This window comes from Pestalotiopsis fici (genome assembly GCF_000516985.1).
Source record: "Pestalotiopsis fici W106-1 unplaced genomic scaffold PFICI_Scf_3, whole genome shotgun sequence".
In the NCBI taxonomy this organism is placed as follows: Eukaryota; Fungi; Ascomycota; class Sordariomycetes; order Amphisphaeriales; family Sporocadaceae; genus Pestalotiopsis; species Pestalotiopsis fici.
Window position 1 is genome coordinate 2,027,668 of NW_006917093.1, and position 21,688 is coordinate 2,049,355.

The 21,688-nt window shown below is 50.4% G+C and overlaps 7 protein-coding genes across 7 annotated transcripts; 5 read left to right on the forward strand and 2 right to left on the reverse strand.

Annotated features, from left to right (window-relative positions):
* Nucleotides 1–452: 452 nt before the first annotated feature.
* Nucleotides 453–7,082, forward strand: PFICI_04750 (uncharacterized protein; the record flags this gene model as incomplete). Its single annotated transcript, XM_007833331.1, has 4 exons — nt 453–1,876; nt 1,929–3,420; nt 3,511–5,807; nt 5,870–7,082. The coding sequence occupies 4 exons, from the start codon at nt 453–455 to the stop codon at nt 7,080–7,082; spliced, it is 6,426 nt and encodes a 2,141-aa protein (XP_007831522.1).
* A 1,227-nt stretch (nt 7,083–8,309) lies between these two features.
* Nucleotides 8,310–10,031, forward strand: PFICI_04751 (uncharacterized protein; the record flags this gene model as incomplete). The annotated part of the gene is made up of 1 exon (XM_007833332.1): nt 8,310–10,031. One exon carries the CDS (start codon nt 8,310–8,312, stop codon nt 10,029–10,031), a length of 1,722 nt encoding a protein of 573 aa, XP_007831523.1.
* A 377-nt stretch (nt 10,032–10,408) lies between these two features.
* Nucleotides 10,409–11,032, forward strand: PFICI_04752 (uncharacterized protein; the record flags this gene model as incomplete). Its single annotated transcript, XM_007833333.1, has 1 exon — nt 10,409–11,032. One exon carries the CDS (start codon nt 10,409–10,411, stop codon nt 11,030–11,032), a length of 624 nt encoding a protein of 207 aa, XP_007831524.1.
* Nucleotides 11,033–11,607: 575 nt separating this feature from the next.
* PFICI_04753 (uncharacterized protein) lies at nt 11,608–12,483 on the forward strand (the record flags this gene model as incomplete). Its single annotated transcript, XM_007833334.1, has 1 exon — nt 11,608–12,483. One exon carries the CDS (start codon nt 11,608–11,610, stop codon nt 12,481–12,483), a length of 876 nt encoding a protein of 291 aa, XP_007831525.1.
* Nucleotides 12,484–12,563: 80 nt separating this feature from the next.
* On the reverse strand, nt 12,564–13,439 carry PFICI_04754 (uncharacterized protein; the record flags this gene model as incomplete). Its single annotated transcript, XM_007833335.1, has 2 exons — nt 12,564–12,676; nt 12,743–13,439. The coding sequence occupies 2 exons, from the start codon at nt 13,437–13,439 to the stop codon at nt 12,564–12,566; spliced, it is 810 nt and encodes a 269-aa protein (XP_007831526.1).
* Nucleotides 13,440–15,483: 2,044 nt separating this feature from the next.
* Nucleotides 15,484–16,701, reverse strand: PFICI_04755 (uncharacterized protein; the record flags this gene model as incomplete). Its single annotated transcript, XM_007833336.1, has 3 exons — nt 15,484–15,602; nt 15,657–15,736; nt 15,788–16,701. The coding sequence occupies 3 exons, from the start codon at nt 16,699–16,701 to the stop codon at nt 15,484–15,486; spliced, it is 1,113 nt and encodes a 370-aa protein (XP_007831527.1).
* A 1,369-nt stretch (nt 16,702–18,070) lies between these two features.
* On the forward strand, nt 18,071–18,655 carry PFICI_04756 (uncharacterized protein; the record flags this gene model as incomplete). The annotated part of the gene is made up of 2 exons (XM_007833337.1): nt 18,071–18,426; nt 18,493–18,655. The coding sequence occupies 2 exons, from the start codon at nt 18,071–18,073 to the stop codon at nt 18,653–18,655; spliced, it is 519 nt and encodes a 172-aa protein (XP_007831528.1).
* Between the last annotated feature and the right edge of the window lie 3,033 nt (nt 18,656–21,688).

Genomic DNA, 21,688 nt, shown 5'->3' on the forward strand with positions numbered 1-21,688 from the left:
ATTGCATCCCTCCGTATGTAGGTTAGAGCATTGCTCACTGGAAATCTACCACCTGTCCGAGCTAATGTAGCTACAGCCATGTCTCAGCAGTACCTACCTATGTGTTCATCTCGTACATGGCAATGCGGCATATCCTATTCTGACCTGTAATTTGCTAGATATTATGGCCCGCCCCCAAATCCAAACCTTGCACTCGTACATGAGCGCCCGTCATGGCTGCTCAGGCAAAGCGCTCAACCGCGCAGCCTCACAGTAGGTACTAACCTAGGTACCTACATAGGCAGCCACCTACTTCACTTCGCTTTTTCCAACAGGTAATGATTTTCAAGCTTCATCATTCAAGCTGCCGCATCAGGTAGACTTGGTTTTCACCGCAAGCATCGTGATGAAGAATAGCTGCGCATCGACCGGATATAGCCTCCCAGCACAGCTCAGATTTGCCCACTCACTCAATGGAAAGGCTGTCAGACCGGCCAGAGTCGCTCCACATCCAACCGGGTGCTGACAATGTCAGCGCAGAGGGGTTCAATGATTACCAGGAGGCCATTCACGCCCAACTCAGCAGTCTAGCCACGCGCGCCGACAAAACATACCGGGAGTGGCGGTTATACCTTAGAAAACAACCAATAGGCGCTGCTGAAAAGTTCAACTCGCTCTCTACACTTCTCAAGCAGATTTGCCTCGACCTACATCAACTTTGTTTACAATGCTCCGAGCTCGATGATGATGTGTACTCCAAAAATGCCACTGATGAGCCATCATCAGTCACACAACTGCAGATGCAGAGGCTGCAAATTTGTTCCCAGACTATGTTCAGCATTCAAGCGACGTTGCAGTCAGGCGATGGCGACTCACCCTATGCCACTGGGTTGGAACAAGTCGTTTCCGAGTTGGTCGACCATGGGACTTGGATTGCAGCAGCTCGACAGGCTGGTAGCTATAGCGACCTAATCAACTATCTATGCACGGATCTCGTTCAGAGCCCCCCAATTGGTGCTTGGAAAGGCGGAAGACTCCCAGTTTATCTGCCCCTGCGCATCGATGCTCGTTTGATGAAGAGCGATTTGCTGAAGTCCTTTCGGCTTACCCGCCAACGAGCCCTGCTCCAAGATGCGATCCAGTACTCTGAGATATTCAAATGTGACGCCTTTCTGCAGAATGATATCTTTTGCCGCTGGAAATCAACGGCTGGGTCTGTGCTGCTGGTTTCTGGATCGTCTAGAACAGAACTCGCCACTCTGGCTGCGTCAACAGTCCACCATATCAGTCATGGCGCCAGTCCGACCTCTGCTATCTGTTTCTTCTTTTGTGATTCTCACTTTGGACCTTTGGAGGTGGCGCTGAAGCTCGTCAAAGCGACAATTGGGCAGTTGGCGCAACAGTCTTTGCTTGCATGCGAAATGTTATACCGGATCAAGCAAGAACCTCTTCGAAATACATTTGAAGGGCTGTGTTGCACAATGGCATCAATGATGCAATGCTTCGACCAAGTCACTTTTGTGATAGAAGGGCTAGGAGCTTATCAATCTTCTGTTTCGGCGGATTCCAAGATGATCCTTTCAACATTATATAGTGGATTCCAAGGATCAGCAGCAACAAAATTGCCCGATGTGAAACTTTTCTTCCTCTGCAAGACAAATAATGGTCAACACAATCGTATCGAGGAGGTCAGTACTACAATTAACACGATTGCCAAACGTATCTATACCGAGACTGCGGGTTGCTCTGATTCTAAAATCCGTTTGCCGGCCACGATTCTTCATCTTTCAAGAGATCAATTGCCAATACTTTCGTCTTCATTAGAAAATGAGACGGTAAACCTTGCAGCTGCTTGTCGTTTCCTCTCTCTCGATATCGAATCAAGAAGCCTTGAGCGGTAAGTGAATTCCAAAAATGACTCATTCAACAGGGGCTGAATTTGCATTTAGCTTCGCCGTAGCTTCAGAAGCAATTGATGGAGTTCTATCACGAATCCTCATGCTCGACGGTTCAACATTTCCACAAAGTACACGAGCACTCCAGTACATCGGTGGCTTGCTCCAACTTGACCTCCTACATCCAACACTGGCCGAATATGTCATGGGGTTGCACAATAAGGACACATTGACGCTGGAGACTTTCCCTACAGGCGTGTCGACTGCTTCCATGGCCATATTCTGTATTCGATACATCTGCTTGCCTCAATTCTCCACCGCTTTCAACAAAGTGTATCGCGCGGAAAGACATCGCGTTGCTATTCGAGACCAAAAACGACCATTCTTCCGATATGCTGCTACGACTTGGATGCACCTGGCGAGGGATCATTGGCAGGAACAAGGCCTCATGGACTGTGTCATGCAGCTTTTTGACCGAGAGAGTGCTGCCAATTTTGGCCAATGGGTAACAGAATGTGCGCGAACGTGGTTCCCACATGAAATAGGCTTCAAGTCTCTGTCCCCGCAACCGTTGCAGGAGCTCCTCTCTATCATAAATGGGCCGCAAGATCTAAGACTGCATGTCGCCTCTCTCATGGGATTGAGTCACATTTGCAAGAGGTTGCTCGAGGATGGAGCGAATGTCAACGAACCATCTGCATTTGGCACAGTCTTACATTGCTCGCTCCTTGGCTCTGCCGCCCTTGTTGGACGATGGATTCATGTCATCCATGAGTATCACCGCCTCGGCGCAACGGATGGCCATGAATGCAGAGGTGAAACCATCAAGATTGTCTTGGATCGAAATTGCAATCGTGGTCAAGAATCCTTCTCAAAAGGCGACATGATCCGTCCGTCAACCTTGGCTCTACTGACCTGTACGAGTTTATTGGATTCCCATATGTTCTTTGACATTGTGGGCGACTCTTCATTGTTTCACCCTCAGTTTTCAATATCGTTTGGGGTATTTCTGCAGGTCATGGCAACAGCCAACCCCTCGGAATATGACGCTAAAGCCTATCTCAATGCCATTTTCGACGAACTGGCCCAGCGAGCACTACCGCATATTGACCATGACGTCAGTGCAATTGAGATATTCAACTTGCTATGGAAGTATACTCTGGAGATGGGGTTGGAATGGTTTGACATGATTAAAGTGAGATATCTTCGAGATATTCCCGACGATATGTTCAATGTTTTGGTTTTGAATACAGGACTCAAGAGTGTCAATGTCATGCGACTTGTATCCAAAGACCCGCGTTTCGACCCCGATGTTGTCTTTAGCGAGACCCATCTGTTACTCTGCGCCTTGGAAGCAGGTCTCGAAATGGTCAAGCTGCTTGTGGCGAGAGGTGTTGATTTGACTGCCGTGAGCCCAAGGAATATGACTATTGCGCAGGTCTGTGCACAAAAAGGAGCGAACGATATCTTGAGGTGGCTTCTCGAAATTGGTGTTGACACGGGCGTCGCCGAGGGGATCGATTCATCGGGGCAAACGAAGTGTAATGTAAGTCTGATCCGAAAATATCACAAATATTGCACGATTTCCTACTTTTCCATATCCTAACCACAACACCACTAATGATTTGATCCTTAGATATGGCATCTCGCTGCTTGTCACAGCTTGGAAACTTTCGAGATTCTGGTAGACGCCGGTGTTCAGAATGACGAAGAACTGTTTGCCGTCTCCGCTTCGGGGAATACACCCTTGGCAGAGCTGATACAAAGACTCCCTACACCGTACGCTATTGTACGCCACGCTAATGCAATCCCGGAGCCGGATGCCATCAGTCGGGCGATTGAATTGCTGAGGAAAATACCGATGAAAAACCCGCGTCTCTTTCAGTCAAAGACGCCATCCATCAGTACTGCAGCTCGTCTCGGGTCGCAAAAACTGACAGAAACACTCTTGGAACTCGGCGCCAGTGTATCTGTCGACACGCGTGGTGCCAGTCCACTGCATTTCCTATGTTTGAAGGCCAGTGGGTCGTTTATAGATTACATGCAACGGCTTTGCAGCGATTTGTCCTGGCAGGACTCCGAGGGAAGGACGCCAATTGAATCAATCATGCGTGAACAAGCCATGACGCCTGAAGAGCACCCTCCTGAAAGCTTTGAAGCTGCTATGGAGAAGCTTCTCTGTTCCAAGACGACCACCAGCACGGACTTTCGAGGCCGTCACCTCTGGGAGCGAGTGTGCAATGACTTGGTTTCAGAGTTTGTCTTGCAAAAGAGTCCCAAGGGTCATCTTATATCCGATTTCATTGATAGATTAGTCTCAGAGAAGGTCCTCGAAGACTACGAGATGCAATCGGGAACCTCTGGGGTGAAGCCCCTCCTTGATGGACTCTCGCAGGTAGATGCTGTACAGATCTGGATGGGTGGTCTGATGCATCAAGTGCTCCAACAGACCAAACACGAAGGAAGCCTTGCAGGCGCGGGCCAGACTGCTGTGCCATACTTGAAATGGGCTGCGAATTCAAACACGTGGGATTTGGTGAGACTTTTATTGAAGCACGGGGCATCTGTTCACGAGAAAACCTTTGGCATGTCGACATTAGAGTCAGCTTGTCTCAGTAATGGTTGCGGCGAACCTGTGTTTGACCTTCTTCTAGATCACGCCGATAGCACGAAGCTCAATGATATTGGCTACCAGGGTCTGGGATTGGTCCATCTACAATCGCACGGACAAGGCGATCAACGTCTGTCTAGACTGCGATCGCTCCTAGAAAAAGGTGCCGACCCTAATCTCCGAAACTCACTCGGCGATCCCGCGATTGTCGAATTCCTCCGGGGAGAACATAGTCAATGCATCGACTTGTTGCTTGAATATGGGGCAGACGTCAATGCCAGGAATAACTATGGAATGGACACGGCATTAGCTGCTATTTCGCAGCGCAACCTGTTCATGCTGAGCAAGCTACTCGGCGACGAGAGATTCAAGGTCGACTGGAATGCAACTTGCATTATCAAAGTACCATATCAATGCGAGGGACAGTCAATGGACGTGGTGGAGCTCCCCGGGTCCAATGCGTTGCACTTGGCGGCCTGGTTTGGATATGACACGGGACTGGACTTTTATCTCACGAACAAACTCATAACAGACTTGGAAAGCGCCACTGCCGTTACGCGATACCGACCAATCCACTTTGCGTGCAGAGCTGCATCGATCACGTGTATCAAATTACTCGTTAGTTCCGGTGCCGATGTCAAGTCCCAAACGTCTGATGGAAGTACTGGTCTCCACTTCGCAGTCAAGCAGCAACGTGAGGATGTGGTGAGAACGCTGGTAGAAGAAGGACATCCTCTCGATGTTCAAGACCTGTCCGGACAGACCCCATTAGACTACGCTTTGACTGGGGGCAATCCAGTCATCATCGATGCGTTACTCGGCTCTGGTGGGTCTAAGAACATGGTTACGGACAATACAACAAACTCTCCTCAGAAAGCGGAAGATCATCTCTTGGCAGCTCTTTTCAATTCCATACTGCGAAGCGACATTCGACTCTGCCGCACCTTGCACGACGTTGGCTGTCCCGTCCATTTGCCGATGCCACCTTGCCGCAGTTGCACACCGTTGATGATAGCAGTAGATGCGAACGAAGCAGATATCTGCATGTGGCTTCTAGATACCATGGACGTAGAGATGAAGAAAGCAGGACTCGGTGCAAAATGTGAGACGCACTCGAATCGCGGGACCCTTCTGTTCTCTCTGTCTTGGTCGTCGCCAAAGATTGATGACATGCTGACCAAGATACTTGACATGTACTTTGACACTGCGGAAAATTGGTTTCATTGGCCAGTAGGGGTGCTTCATGATTGCGCTTTGATCGATGAAGAGAAGCCCATTGACTTGATTCTTGCGTATGTGGCTACAAATGAGGACCGTCTTCGGTGAGTATTTAAGTGCCTTGATGTTGCTTTGGAAATAGACTTTCTCATAACAACTTGATTAGGTCCCGGTTCTCGATCCCTAACAACACAAGTCTGTGCAAGCGCCTCTTGGACCATACCATCAATACTCGTGAATTTGGCTACCCATATACTTGCGGACTCACCCCCTTGCATCTTGCAATTCTCATGACCTCGCCAAAAGCAGCGAAGCGCCTGCTACAGGCTGGGGCAGACCCCAACAAGGAGAACATGGAACGGAGAACTCCATTGCATCTAGCTGTGCGAGAAGGGATGATTGACGTTGTTCGACAATTGCTTGATTGCGGAAGCGATCTTGATCGATTGGACCGACGTGGTGAAACACCACTCATGGTGGCGGTTGACGCAGGGCGACTCGACTGCGCCAAGCTTCTCGTCGAGGCCGGTGCCGATACTTCCCTATGCAATCGGCGCGGAGAGTCGCTTCTCCACATGGCAGGAGAATCTGGTCAGGTCTGTCTCTTCAGATATTTTCTGGAGCTCGGGCTAGATCCATACAAGCCAGACGGACACGGGGCTTCTCCCCTGTATATCGCGATGCTATCAGGTGATATGATTTCGTACGCAATCAACTCCGACTTTGATTTTCACCAATTGGCTGCAAGGAAACAATACATGAGACCCTTGCTATCCGTGGTCCGAGATACTCCGACCACCTTGCACTTGCTACTACGCCGGCTGACAGCCGCGCACGTAGCTCGGGCACTTATCAACGTTTGGCCCGAACGTCATGAATTCCCAAGCCGCTATTCAAGTCCACTGTGCAATGCGGCAAGAGCAGGCTATATGGAGTCGTTGAAGCTACTTTTAGAATATGGAGCCGACCTCGAATTCGAAGGGAGCGTCGAGGGCACTGCGCTCATGAGTGCAAGTCGGGCGGGAAATGTTGAGATAGTGAGCCATCTTGTGCGAACCGGCGCAAACATATCTTACACGAGAAATGGGCGAGTGCAAAATGCCCTGGAAGTCGGAAAGAGATTCAAGGGCGTGGTCAGATGGCTACTGGTCGAGAGATGGACAGATCAACGACGTATCTTGCCAGGCTCGTGCTTCAGTGTTGGCGACGTTGAGGTGAGGCCATGGTCAGGTATCACCACAGTTGCGTTGAAACTGCATGGGCCAGGCGAGCGCTTTGGGCAGCAGAGAAGCGAAACCAAGTTGGCATTTCTTGGGCGGATGCACACTTTGCGCACGAGTCTTCGGGGACAGGTTGTCTATCCTGAACAATATCTGTAGAGTTGCGCTACCATGACTTGATTTTGGATCTTGGGTAATTTTGAAAGGGTGTTTATTTATAGGCGTTCAAGGGCGCATAATTCTTTGTAATAATCAACAACCTGGGCTACTACACGATTATTTCCGGGAGACAAGATGAGTTTTATTCAAAGTGAGCATAGGTATATGTTTTCTGTTTAAAAGTGCTTTGATAAATGAAGCGAATACGTTTCTGCCTTTAACGACTCATTGAGTCTGTGCATTGTTTGGCGACATGACGAGGGGGAAAAAAAACCAAGGAGATATATCAAGGTACCAAACCTTTTTGGCTGAGCAGAAGGATGAAATATTAATCTCTCTCTCTCCTATTTTGCCTGCCGCGTGCCGCAAAGTTCGGCGCCTCGGTGCACCCACGGCTGTCGGTGCCGGTAGCGGCTCCGCTTCCCCTGTCAGGAACAAGCCTGCGGACACTCCCGTAGTAGCATCACATAGAAACCGGTTTTGGGTTGGTCACCCAGCCCAGGCCGGGCCAGCCCAGTCGACTCTAGCTTGTGCGCGCGTGGTAAAGAGAAAGAAAAAAGGGTGTTTTTTTTTTTGAGGGAGGGAGATCTCGATCATGGACAAATTTTCCGCTTCTGCTACCCAACTTTTGGGATGGCGATTTCAAAGTGGATAGTTTCAAAACAAGACTACTATGGTATAGCAGCATCCTACAATCAAAGGCTGATCGGAGCTGATAGAAGGATCTTGATGAGGTAGTAGATGGTGCGCGGTTTGCTTCTAGACGTGCCGACCTGCCGGTATCATATGGCCAGTTGCCTTGCAGGCGCTGTATGATTCGACGATCACGCGGTATGCAGCAGAAGGATTCCGGGCAATAGAGACGGGAAACAGAACGTCGAAATAAAAAAAAAAGCCAATCAGTCATTTTTGATTGCATGCCTAGCCCTGCTAGATTGCCTGGAATGTTTCCACTTAGTGGTGATTAGTTCCACCGAAATGTCATGGGCCTACGCAACACTGGGAAGTATAGCTCCGAAATGGTAAGCAAATAGCCAATTTGCTTTGATTGATCGACGTCAAGTATTCAACTTAAAATTCTCCTTCTATTCATGCTCTTGGCTTTATAATAGTACCATGTGTGCGTGCGAAATTGTCTGATCGGTTGCTTTGGAGGGCAGAAGTCTTTACATTTTGGGTTGAGCGCTCGTTTGCAATAAAAACAATAATATTGCAACGTCCTTTGCCATGCTTTCCTTCTTGACGAGCCGGCCAGTTGCGGCCGCCGCTGGGATTCTCGCGGCATCCAGTGTAGTCAGTGCCATTGATTCGGTCAGCTTTGATTCGGGAACATACGGTACCGAAGAGACGCCTTACCAGACCTACACATCTAGCCCTGCGCTTACACCACCGGAGCTGCTCATCTACTCCAACACATCCTCTGCCATCACCGATGGCTATGTGTTCTTTGGCGTCGATGGAACCTCGGACTCGGGTCAAATGGGCCCTTGTATCTTTGACATGAGTCCAGGAGACAGGCTAGGCACTCTGGTCTGGACGAGCCCCGACTACAACAAGACCTTTGATGTTAGTCTGCAAACCTACAAGGGAGAACCCGTCATTACTTTCTGGAATGGAACACTTCTGGACGGTTTTGGCCACGGATCGTACTACATCCTCAACCAGTCTTACAACGAGATTGTGCACTTCTCTCCCGTCGGCTACACCGAATATGGAGATCTGCACGAGTTCCGTATCACCGACGACGATACCGCCTTGGTCACCCTGTACATTATCAAGCAGACAGATTTGACGACTGTCAACGGAACCGAGGACGGCTACTTCTACGATGGTGCTTTCCAGGAGATCGACATTGAGACTGGCGAGCTCCTCTTCATGTGGAACTCGTCAGACCACGTTGCGCTCAACGAGACCTACAACGAGATTGGTAGTGCTGGAGATGAGACTACGCCCTTTGACTACTTCCACATCAACTCGGTCACCAAGGACGTCGAGGGCAACTACCTGATCTCGTCGCGTACGACTTGGGCCCTGTACAAGATCAACGGCACCACTGGCGACATCATCTGGCGCCTCCACGGCCGCAACTCTGACTTTACCGTGACGGACGCCGACTTCAAGTGGCAGCACAATGCGCGCTGGACCGATACCACGGCTCAGACGCACATTTCCATTTTCGATAACCAGGGCGAGAACGACGACACGTACTCTCGCGGAATGCTTCTGGCCATTGACCAGGACGCCATGACGGTCACCCTGGAGCAGGAGTTCCACAACGGCGACTCGACCTGGTCCATGTACGAGGGCAACCTGCAGTGCCTCAACTGCACGGATCTGAGCTCGGGCAACTGGTTCATGGGCTACGGCAACCAGCCCTACTTTACCGAGTACAGCGCCGACGGCACCGTCGTCATGGACGTCCAGTTCGCCGTTGACAATGCCGTCAACTCGTACCGCGCCTACAAGTACCCCAAGACCAGCTGGGTGGGCAAGCCCACGACCAACCCCAACATCTCCTGGGACACGAGCAGCGAGGGCGTCTACTTTTCCTGGAACGGCGCCACCGAGGTCGAGACGTGGGCCGTGTACACGGCCGACGCGGCCGACAGCACCGCCGACTGGACCGAGGTGACGTCGGGCACGCGGGCCGGCTTTGAGACGCTCCTCGACCTCTCGGGCTCCAGCGACAGCCTGAGCACCTACATTCGCGGCAAGGCCCTCGACGCCTCGGGCAGCGTCCTCGGTCTGACCGACGCCACCGACGGCACGTCTTTCTACACCCTGGACGACGAGTCCACGCCCACGACCTCGTCGTCGGGTAGCACCACGTCGGATGCCGCCTCGGCGACCTCCACGGACGACGATGACTCGGCTGCCGGCATCCTGGCGCCGAGCACTGTGTTTGGTGGAGTTGCGCTCGTCGCAGCTGTCGTTGCGCTGGTCTGTTAAATTTTGCCAGCAAAGCGGGACATGCACTTGTACGAAATTATTGCGAGATGAGCTGTGAAAATGAAGGAACGTGGCCTATGAGCCGTGGGTGAAGAATAATGAAAACTTTGTAAATACTTGGACGGGGACAGGAGCTTCGAAATTAGGTGGTTGGTCGACTTGCTCACCCTACTATATATATTTTAATACCCCAATTTGCAATGAATATGCCAGAAAATCTGTCTCAAACGACTTGCCTATCGTTCCGTGTTAATGAGAATAGAGGCGTAACATTAGTGCACGGGCCCGCTGGCAGATCCTGTAAAAGGCCCACTGAATGAACAATCATCAAACTCCATCTTGAGTCAAGTTCACTCCCACCATTCACTTTTCTTGTGATGGCGGACGTCAAGCTGGATAAGGAGCCTACTCGGCATCCAGATTGCTGTCTCAGCCTATCGTCGACGCTGTTGGATGTCCTGACATCTATCGTGAGCCATTGCGCCGCCAGGACCAACGCCGATCAACTCGTCCTCTCCATCGGCAGCGGCTCGGGTCTCCTGGAAGCGCTACTGCTGGAGCGGTGGGCGGGGGGCGCAACCAACGGGGTTTCGCATCTGTTCATCGAGGGTGTCGAGGTGCAAAAGCCGGGCGGCGACACGCCGTCGCTGCTGAACAAGTACCTGCCCGAGCAGCACCACTCGGCCGTCAAGGGAACGTGGGACCTGTCGCCGCGCGCCGCCGACGCCGTCGTCTTGATATTTGTCTACCCTCGGAGCCCGGCCTTGCTCAGGCGGTACCTAGAGGAGGCAACGTGCGAGGAAGCGCTGGGAAGGAACAGGTTCCAGCTCGCCATCTGGTTGGGGCCAAAGTGCGATTGGACCGAGTTCGAGGGCTGCTTTGCTGGATTCTCGGGTTGGAATTTGCGGGTGATTCCCGACGAGGAGAGTGGGCTGTTTGGGTATGAGATGCTTGCTGTCCTCGAGAGGCAAATTGTTGCCGTAGCTGGACGGGAGCCTTGAATGGAACATGACAGCGGGCGGGCGGCTTGCCGACTTGTTGTGGAGGTACCCAACCCAGAATGAGCTCTCTGGGGGTGGTCTCGTCAGAATTCCAAGGAAGGATAACGAACTTGTGTTGAGCACATACAGCTTCCAAGTCAGCATACACTCGGCCCATAACTACAAGCCTTCGGATCCGACCACCGGACACGGTCTCTTACTATCAATGTGGTCAGGTCTACAAATTGTCTCAACGCAAGTCTCGGACTCTATATTCAGTCCGTCTACCCGAAAAGCCAAGGTATATGGTATATCATTGTTTTGAAAACCAGCTATACTATGCGTTTCATTATGGCCATGTCTTGGCTTCTTGGCAGGCGAATTTTGCCAGGCCTCGGCTCACGGATGCCACTAAATGAGAGGTCGCACACCCAGTTTATAGAAGCCCCGCACTCTCTCACAGCCACCAATATGGTCACTACTTCATCATACTGCAATGTGTTGGCCAGAAGACTTGATAAGAATGCGGCTCTCCGTCGGCCAAGTTGGCAAACAAATCATACAATATCCATCTCATTTCATAAAAATCTGGCATGATGAGTGAGACAACGACGCTGCAGGATACTGCCACCGCAGACAGTGGCAAATGGGGCCAATACTACGATCCTGTCCTGGCACAGTCCCCAGTTATACAAAAGATCATCGCCGAGAGTTGCTCCATGAATGGAGGGACCGCAGCGGTGCTCCTTCAGATTGCCAGCAGAGGCGTCGGTCTGGGCGTCGCTGCGCACAGCAGCTTCACCAAGCGGCCCGTCGAGCGAGCGCGCCGCAGTCTCGTGTACATTTACGCCATGGCCTTTGGCACCCAGGCCGAACGGCGCATCGTCACCGACGCCACGCACCGGGCGCACTCGCGCGTCAAGGGCGCCAACTACGATGCCGACGACGTGGACTTGCAGCTCTGGGTGGCAGCCACCATGTACTGGTCGCTCATCACGGGCTATGAAGAAATCTTTGGCAAGCTGGACGAAGACATGGCCGAGCAGGCCTATAAAGAATTCTCCGTCATGGCCACGGGGTTGCGCGTGCCGCCTGGCCGCTGGCCCAAGGACCGCAGGGCCTTTCAGGAATACTGGGACAAGACCATTGCCGAGCTGGACATTACGCAGCCGGCCAAAGCCGTCGCTCAAGACGTCATCTATCCGGCGGGCCACCTCCCCTCGTGGGGTCTTTGGCTGTATGCCAAAGTGACAGGTCCCTCGACGAGGATCATGACTACGGAGCTGCTCCCTGAGCGGATACGCAACGAGTTTGGCATGCCGAGTACAGTCTATACTCGAACCATGTACGGGCTCTCCCGTGGCATGAACAGGCTTTTGTATCCGTGGCTGCCTGAATCTGTGAGGCATTATCCCAAGAATCACTACATGCAAGACTTTAGAAGTCGGGTGGAGAGAGGCGCGAGGCTTTAGATTGAAGTGTTTAGTAGAACTTGGCTCAACTAAGTCAATATACCGATTTTCCATTAATTCTTGAGTACACCCTTACACATTCAACAAGCAGGGTCGACAATATTGTAACCGTCGCTCATGCCACCGTCCGCAGCGAGCCAGCTGAGATTGTCAAAGTAAAGTTGGCGAGTTGCGTTGGCGTACTCATCATAATCTTGAGCAAAGTATTAGTTCTCTGAGATGGAGAGATCCTGGCTTAGTCATGGAGGATAAGACTCACCATACGCATACATTCCATTCTTGAAATAAAACCCGTTGGTTATGGTGTCATCAATAGTCCAGCTGTCCCCAAACCCGACATTGATCCCTGTCGCGCTGTACATGAGCGATCCGTCGAGCCATACCTGGTACAGTCCATTCTGGGCATGAGATGCCTTGAAGTGAATGACGATGTCATGCCAAACGTCTCGTGACAACGAGCTGGTGACGGTGGCGTGCGTCGAGTCACCGCACGCCGGGCGATGGTCAACATAGAGGCCCATGTCCTCGATGCTCAGGGTGCCACACCAGCTGGAACAACCGCCGGGACAAAACTGCTGGGCGATAATGGTGGCCTTGTCGCTAGGGAACCCATTGGAAGGGACGTATAGCCCGAAGCCTTGCCAGCCCTCGGAGTGCATGTTGACCAAGTTGGTGCTGCCAGACGCATCTTTGACGCAAATCTCGGCGCCCCGGTCGTCGCGTGTCCCGTCATAGTCGGACTCGTCAAAGTAGGCCGTCAGCTTTCGGGAGCCGGCGCACAGGGGTGACCCCGAGGACGCGGAAATGTAAGAAGGGCTCTTGACGTTGCAGCTGCTGAATGGATTTACAGTACCGCTTTCCCAGCCGCTGGCATGGAGAGTGGTTGTATTAGCCGGGCCGCTCCAGGCAGTTGCAAAGGAGCTGGCGAAAAGAAGAGTCGCAGCAGTTGCCAACATGGTCACAGTCTTATTTTTCCAGATACTATGTGTGAAGGATCAAGTGAAGAGGTGTATGAACAGACGGCGCATTTCGAATGAGCTGTGCACAGAAAAGAACTTGCGACGAGGCAACATTTTTGAGGACTTTTATACCATGATGGCATCAAAAATTAGATACGTGACTGAGTGTACGAGTGAGTGAAGTCGATCAACTTGATCAAATATTTCCACCGGCGCACGGGCGAAATCACGGGAGGACGCATTTCATTCTACTGTGCGGTATAGTTCCAAACATAAGCATACCGACGACAAGCCTTTTAGTGAAAACCAACAGTGACAGCGGACGGAGACCGGGAATGCTGAGCAGGGTCCGCCGCAGAATGCATGGAGAAAGCCACGCGGGGTGCATTGCAGGGTTGCAATACCCCAGTGCTGGTATATTTGCAACTTGCGATCCGCCTATCAGAATGTCCATAGTGTTCGTCAGCACCTCCATCATCATAAGCGTGAAATCTCAGAATCTGTCCCCAACGACGAGAGCTGCGTAGTAGTGCTCACCGGGCCATTCCCGGCCCTCTATTGCCGCCGTCTGCTTTCCTCAGACTTTTGCGACGAATCAATAACGCCAGTGCCCATAACTAAGCAGACTTCACGACCACGAATCAACGCACACATCTTCTTCGCTCAAATGATAATGAAGAGTGGTTCCTGCAGGGCCGAACAATATCTGGCCGAGAGATCCCCCGAGACGAGTTTGCACCTGTGATTCATGGAGATTTATATCGCTCGAAGCCTAGCCAATCGTGACTTCTACGGCCTGACGCCCTGCTTGATGCTGGTATGGTTTACATCACCTCTAGGCAGAAAGGAGACTGTGAGATGGTGAGCATTCGTCAAATCATGGCGGATCCTCCTTTACTCGACGGCTTTGTTGGCCTGGAAGTCTTCAGAATTTTATTGTCGGCGGCTCATGATACGGAATATTATTCTCAACGAAAGCCATGTATAGTATTGAGGATTGCAGACATACAACTCTCTATCTAGATAAAGCGCGCGATCAGCCGGCTCTCTAATGAAACTGCAAGACTACATATCAACTTGATTATGATTCAAAATAAGACCGCTGTCATGAACCTTATAAGTTGACTCCAAATTTTACACCTGGCACATGGTGTGATGAAATGTTGGGCGATATGCAATTCATCGACGGGATCGGAGCTCTGTATGATATTTACATACCTGTGGATGGTCGGCCTAGAGTAATAAATTAAACAAAAATCAATCGGATAACCATAATTACCCTAAGTTGCAACATTAATGACCTACCCTTGGTGTAGAAAATCATGAAAGGAGAGCCATATTTGCAACATACACCTTTGAGTATCAAATACAATACACATACTTATTAGGTTAGAGGCTGCCGATCGGCGAAAAGACAATTCAGAGCAATAAAGTATGGCGTCTCCACACTGGATACGACCCTAAAATCGAGCGGATGCCTACCCACACCAAAAGTAAGAGTAATGGTCTTGCATAAGCTGCCTACTCTCATCCAATCACGGTGAGATGGCCGAGCGGTCTAAGGCGCTACGTTCAGGTTCTCTGAGTTCAAATCGTAGTCAAGAAATTGGCGTGGGTTCGAATCCCACTCTCATCAACATTTTGCTTTTTGTCGCATTCTCCATGTTTTATGGTAGGCTTGTTTTTGTTTTGACTTCTTCACCCTATGATCATGTGTCTGCATCAGGGAAGCGTTGTTTCCTCACTTTGAAAGACTTTTATCTTGCTCTTTCTTTGAATGGTGCAAATCCTGCGCGGCTCAGACAATTAATCGTGTTTTGAGTCATTATATTCGTTGCAATTCACCACTATTCCGACTATATCTCAACGCAGATCGCAGTAAGATGAAGCTAAGCGCCGACATGGAATATTACTCGTTTGACATTGCCATTATCCATTTTTTGGACTTCACTAGATGAAGCGAGGCCATCGGCTTTGGGTTGGTACCACTATTCATTCCCGCCTGAAAATGTCTTCTGTGCCATGCCCCTTCTTACAACCATCATGCCGGTGTCTCTATGCCAGACTCTTTCGCGTCGACTTGGGCTTTGAGCACTTCGCCTTCCTGCCTCAGTCGGTCCTCTCTCTCATAGCGACTTTCACTTGAAGGGTCGAAGTAGGCTATTCCAATATCAATGATCATAATTCTTTGCCCAAGTTTTGGAGTTCACTTACGCTTCTCTCCAAAGACAGTCGTCCGGATACCTCTTCGGTTCCCTTCATATCTCCCAGGAATCACCCGGTGCACTACACACCTACGTCTGGTGAGCTTCTGCTTACACTTTTGCAAAACCGTGGGATCTCACCTATTATCCCACATGGCAACACTGCCGACTGCCCACTTCCAGCGGACATAGTGGTCGTCAGCCGAGTGTATGTGGTACTGAAAAAAGTCCAAGAGCTTATCCGACTCGACCTTGTTGAGCTCGGCAAAGGATGTGACGAACCCCGGGTTCACATTGAGCGCCTTGAGCCCCGTGACGGGATGCGTCCGCACTGCCGGGTGATGCGAGTCAACGGGAGCACGGTTCGGCCCCGTCCCCCACAGGTCGAGGATGGTGTCGTACTGCAGCCGCGACGTGTGCACGGCGTGCAGGCCGTCGACGAACCTCTGCATGGCCTTGCTCAGCGTGTCGTATAAGCCGTAGCCCGAGACCCAGGCGGTGTCGCCGCCGACGTCGGGGTGCTCCTCCATGCGCAGCATCGAGTACGACGGCGGGTTGATCTCAAAGGACGTGTCGGCGTGAAAGTCGCCCGACGGCCACGGCGTGTACTTTAGCACCTCGCGATGGTTCTCCCTGCTGCCCCGGATGATGACGTGCTTGACGTCCTTCTGCGCTGGGTGCTTGTCCAGGATGCCATAGTGCTCAAAGAGCTCAACCTGCTTTTCGGTCGTCAGGTCCTGGTCCCGGAAGAAGACGACCCCGCGCTCGTTGACCAAGAGCGCCAGCTCATCGAGCTGAATTGGCGTTATCTGAGACAGCTGCACATTCTCTAGGACAGTGCCAATGGACTCTGTGAGATCACTTCGTTTGGCGACGGCGAACAAGGCCTTCTTTTCCGGGTCCGCGAATGAGGCACGGTCTTTATCGGGGAAAATCTGTGTTCGGGGCTCCTCTGGCGGGACATGATTTTTGATCTTCTCGGAGAAGTTTGGGTGCAGGTTGACTGGAAATCCCGAGTCGGGTGAGATATGCTTGCGTGATTCTAAATGGGCCATCTTTATTTCAAGACTTGATATCCGAAAATTTGTTGTTCCAGCTCAGATTTCGTCAAGCTTCAAGTCAAATATAGGCACTTTATGGCCTTTCATTGTGGCAATAATGACGCATATCATATCGAAAACGACTTCATCAATGCTTTTCTCTATCACTGGACAGTGCAGGCGATTCAAGCTCGAGCTATGGATGAGCAATATGCACGGCCGATGAGGTATAACAAAAATGCATTAGTCTAATTGGCTGCAAACCTCCATCAGTACGGGGAAGCACAAGAGAGCCCCGCTTGTCCTTATACCCACGCGGACAGCAAGTCTATCGGCCAAATACGGAAAGACTGTCGCATTTGGAGTCGACAGGCCTCGGACCTCATGTGACCGACCCCTCTGGAGTTTGCGAATTGTCTATTCGATGACAAAGCGACATCGGCACGGGACGCCGCGTTTCTACCGTTAGACTTTAAATCTAACATCTGCTAGAAGCATGGGGCTACAGACGAAGGATTGCTATGACCCTTATTGACATGGATCTCTTCTCATGCATGATAATCTCTTTTTATACGACTGTGACCCTCGATCAACGTACAAATTGAGTATGATGCCAATCTTGCACAAGCGTTGAGGAATCTTAGCACTGATTAGGGAAGCGACTTGACTGGTACAGATTCTAAATGGAGAAAACGACTAGTTGAACTTGTGGCATAGCCTGAAATGAGCATAACGGAAAACATAACGGGGTTTTGACCATCGGTGGAATCGTTGAAAAGTGCCAACTCGGCCCGGTCGAGCCTCGTGCCAGGGTCGTACAGCATGGCTGGCCGCGTGCTCGGTGAGGAGCAGATTGCGGCTCACGATAGTCCTAGATTTTGGTACGGCCGGAAGCTCGCTACCGCAGGAACCGACCATGCGGAAAGAAGAAGCAAAAGGTTTACATAATGGTCGGATTACTAGAAACGGAAATCAGAGTTGCAGAATACTGGTTAGCAAAGATGCAACTCCCACTTTTCTTGCACGTCCGAAATGGAGCTTTCAATGGCCTATACTACAAGTCCCTTGCATATACCATGATCTGACGATATGCACCAGACTTTCAGCTCAGCTGAGTTATGGTCCACCCGCCGCCATTGGTGCAAGTCAAGGTCCTTGTCGCATCGCTTATCACCGCCAAGACCTAGAGCCAATACAAACATTTCAGAAGGCAAAAGATCTGACCGCAAAAAGCGATCAGGGAAACCATTTCCAAAAGACTATAAAGCAATTCAAAAAGGATACCATCTGACAGTAATTCTTCGATATCAATATCAGCTACTGCCTGACCTTATCGTGCCTTTGAAGCGCAAGTTCAATAGAGTTCGACACACCAACATACAACATGGCGACTCTCAGCCTCGCAGATCTTGTCCTTTCGACATTTTCCAAGGGACTAGATGTATTTGCTCACATCTTGGCCAGGGCAAAGGAGGACGCCGAAGAGCGAGGCATTGACGTCGAGTCGCTCGTAGAGGCGCGAATTGTAGAGGACCAGAACCCTCTGTCGTTTCAAGTACACTTTGCGAGCCAAGTCGTACGGAATAATCTAGGTCGCCTGGCCGGCGAGGAGGCGACACCGCTAGAGAGCGAGCTCAAAACTTTTGCCGATTTGCAAAAGCATATTCAGGATACCATTGAAATATTAAAGTCCTTCAACGCGGAAAAGGCCAAGGGAAGAGAGGGAACAGAGGTCAACATGTGAGTCGCCTACATACCTATGTCTGTCTGACGGGGCTTTTTCCACTGACATGTGTTATGATGTAGTCGATTCCGGAGCCAGGAACACGCAATTACCCTGCAGGAAATGGAGCTGAATCACGCATTGCCCAACCTATTCTTCCACCTCACAACTGCTTACTCGATTCTGAGGGTAAAGGGTGTTCCATTGGGAAAGAAGGACTACCTTGGCGGCTTCCTGGGCAAATGAGCAGGTCTAATCAATAGGAATCATCAGATGGCATCGTCATGATAGGCCATACCTATTAACAATACATGTATCCTGTGCGCAATGTTTACGGGGCATACATGTCCTCTCAAAAACAAATTCAAGTGCAGATGATAGTGGCTCCCCAGAGTGACAGAGGAAGGAACCCGAAGACAAGATTGGGCAGAAACTGCCATTATGATTCAGCCTTACCAATGGCATCCAAAAACATACCAGGGAGATCCATTTACTTAATAGCATACCATGTCCATATTCAGGGTTCTAGCTTACCCAGGATATGGCAGTAATGAAACCCCGTCAACATCGAAACAGGTACCTGAAAACAGAAACCCAAAGTGTGGCTTCATCCTTGTTCTATAAATCGTACGGATACAATAGAGACAGCGAGGCTCAACTATTTGTTGCCACTCGGTTTTGGCCACGGCGGACATTAATGGGGGATCGACAGGTCGCACACACCCACGTGTATACACTTGAACGATTGCGCAACCAAAAAAAAAAACACGTGCCCTCTTTTGACAAGAATACGAAATGATGCGCATAATCAACAATGCACAAAAGACGGGCTCCCTCTTTTTGCGGCTTGTTATCGTGCATAAGCCATTGCTGTCGTGACACCCGGAACCCCTGCGTCAAAAAGGCACCTATCCGGGCACCATTTTTCTCCCTCTCTCTCGTACCCCGTTCACACACACTGTGTGCATATATCGTACGCGGGTTTGGCGGGTGACTGGCTTCAAAATCCCCAAGCATGACAAACAAATATTGGTGTTTCCATTTCGGAATTGATGACGTCGTTCATGTGACATTCTTTTCCTTCCACAGTCATCATCCCACATACGCCTCAAAACGAGGAAGAAAATAAGTGCTGAAAGGCGCGTGTTAATCTCGGAGACGGCGTGGGACTCCGTTCCCATGACGAACGAACCCGTTTTTCTTGGCACGGGCTCCATGGTGCGCTTTGTTTGCCCCCAGAACGGCCCGGAGACGCCGGGTGAATCCTGGTTCGGAGGTGTCATGGTAATATGAAAGGGCTTGGAGAGAAAATGAGGGCCCCGTCATATTGTTATTCCAAAAGTCCAACTCACCGCTCAATTATTGGAGGACTCTCGATGAGGCTGTCCATTGACTGCCATGAAAGGGTATGGTAATAAATCGACTTTGGCCACGGGTGAATACTTCGTATATGCCCTACTACGCAATGTCCACCGTAACGACCTTTAGCCGCTTGAAATGCTTAGATATGTAATTGACTTATTATAAAGAAGGCTGAAGGTGAAACGAATCTGTCATGTAGTTCCAATTGGGAAGGGGGAAGATTTACCCCCAGAGTCTCATGGTATCGTCATGTTGCCCCAAGACAACAAGAAATCTCGGCTGTATTTCTTTTCTTTTCTGTAGCCAGAAAACACTTGAGGCCGGTGAATCAGGTAGCTCACGTCCGGGAACCCTTTACTAGGTACACATCTATGATCCGTCAACTCGCCGGATGCGGCGTGTGTGGGGTCCGGGGGTTATAACACGGGTGGGATCCCCAACCATGGTTGATATAGCAACTTCCAAAGTCGAGGCTCTCTGATAGTAAGTCGTCTCAAAATTTGTCCATTTCACGGCATTAAATTGACTTGACTGACAAGTAGGCGCACGAGGCTGCAAGGGGCTTTTTGTCTGCATGGATGACTGAAAATATTGTCCCAAACGGCAATATCGGGATCGATAAAGTGTACCTCAATGGTCAACAAAGCACAGCTCGGCCCCGAACACGCGGGTATTCCTGCCGGTAATCTAAAACGCAATGCACGGCTTGCCGTCTCACATATCTCACCCTGTACATCTATCATGTAAGGAGCAGATCACGTAAGCCTCGAGGTTCTCATATACTAGTCGATATCCATTAGCACGGTCTTCCTCCCCATCCAAACCTAGGCAAAAAAAGCCAAAAGTTTTCAACGGCGCCATGAATAGTCTCAAAAGATTTCCCAGATCTTGTCACGTTAGCCTGTCCATAGCGATAGCCGGTAGGGCCTAGTCTCCCGTTCTCTCTCTCACTCACACACAGAATTCCACCATTCCCCTTCCTTTTCCCATGGGGGTGGGAGGGCGGTCAGACATTTCCCCCCGTGTTTTGTAGGCAAAGCTCGTCTCAAACGATGGCGCCACACCTTTCCAATATAAACGTGGTCTACCCTACTGCTCTTTCTGAGACTCTCTTCTTTTGGGCATCTTGAAGAGCTTGGGGGTTGAGGAAGCTGTCAGATTAAACATTAGCGAGGAGTCACATAAAACTCCAACATATACTAGAAACTTGAAGAAGGTCTTTTCAAATAAAACAAAATATGTCGAAAACCCTCCATGGCAATGACAAATCCCCATGTTTCTTGTCCCCAAAAGGAGATCGAGGAAGGGAGGTTCTCTTTCCGCTTTCACTCGTAGCCTTTCCGACCATTGCCTGCTCTCACGGCGCCGGTGCTCACTAGTTTCGATGGACCGGCGCTTTTTTCTTTCTTGGACAGCACCCATGAAAAAGAATCATTCTAGAAGCAAGGAAGATAGGGCCACTTGGCTCTGCGTCAAATCCGGAGTAAGCAAGAGCCGTATTTGCTTGCTTTTTTCAGCTTTCTCAGCTTTCCCTCAGCTATCTTTTTTACTCTTGGGGGCGGGAAGAGGGAACGTCAGGGATAGACGGAATTTTTTTCTTGTCGCGGAAGCCTTTTCAGGAACTGACAAGCCCAAACGCAAAATATCCCGAGCCTTGATTATCGTTTGATGGAAAAGTGTCCAGCCACAATAAGAGCATTTGGAATTATGTGCAGTTCCTTGCAGGCGCTCGTGTAAACTAGATATATACCTGCGCGTGTAGGAATAAGAGTATGCACATCCAAATACGGATATCTGCTATAATTAGAATAGATAAGCTGCACGATTAAGGGAACAAGAGGTTGCACAAAATCGGGAAAAAAGTACAGAGTATTGGGATGCGCAATGCAACCTCTTTTGCCCTCAAGGTCTGATTGG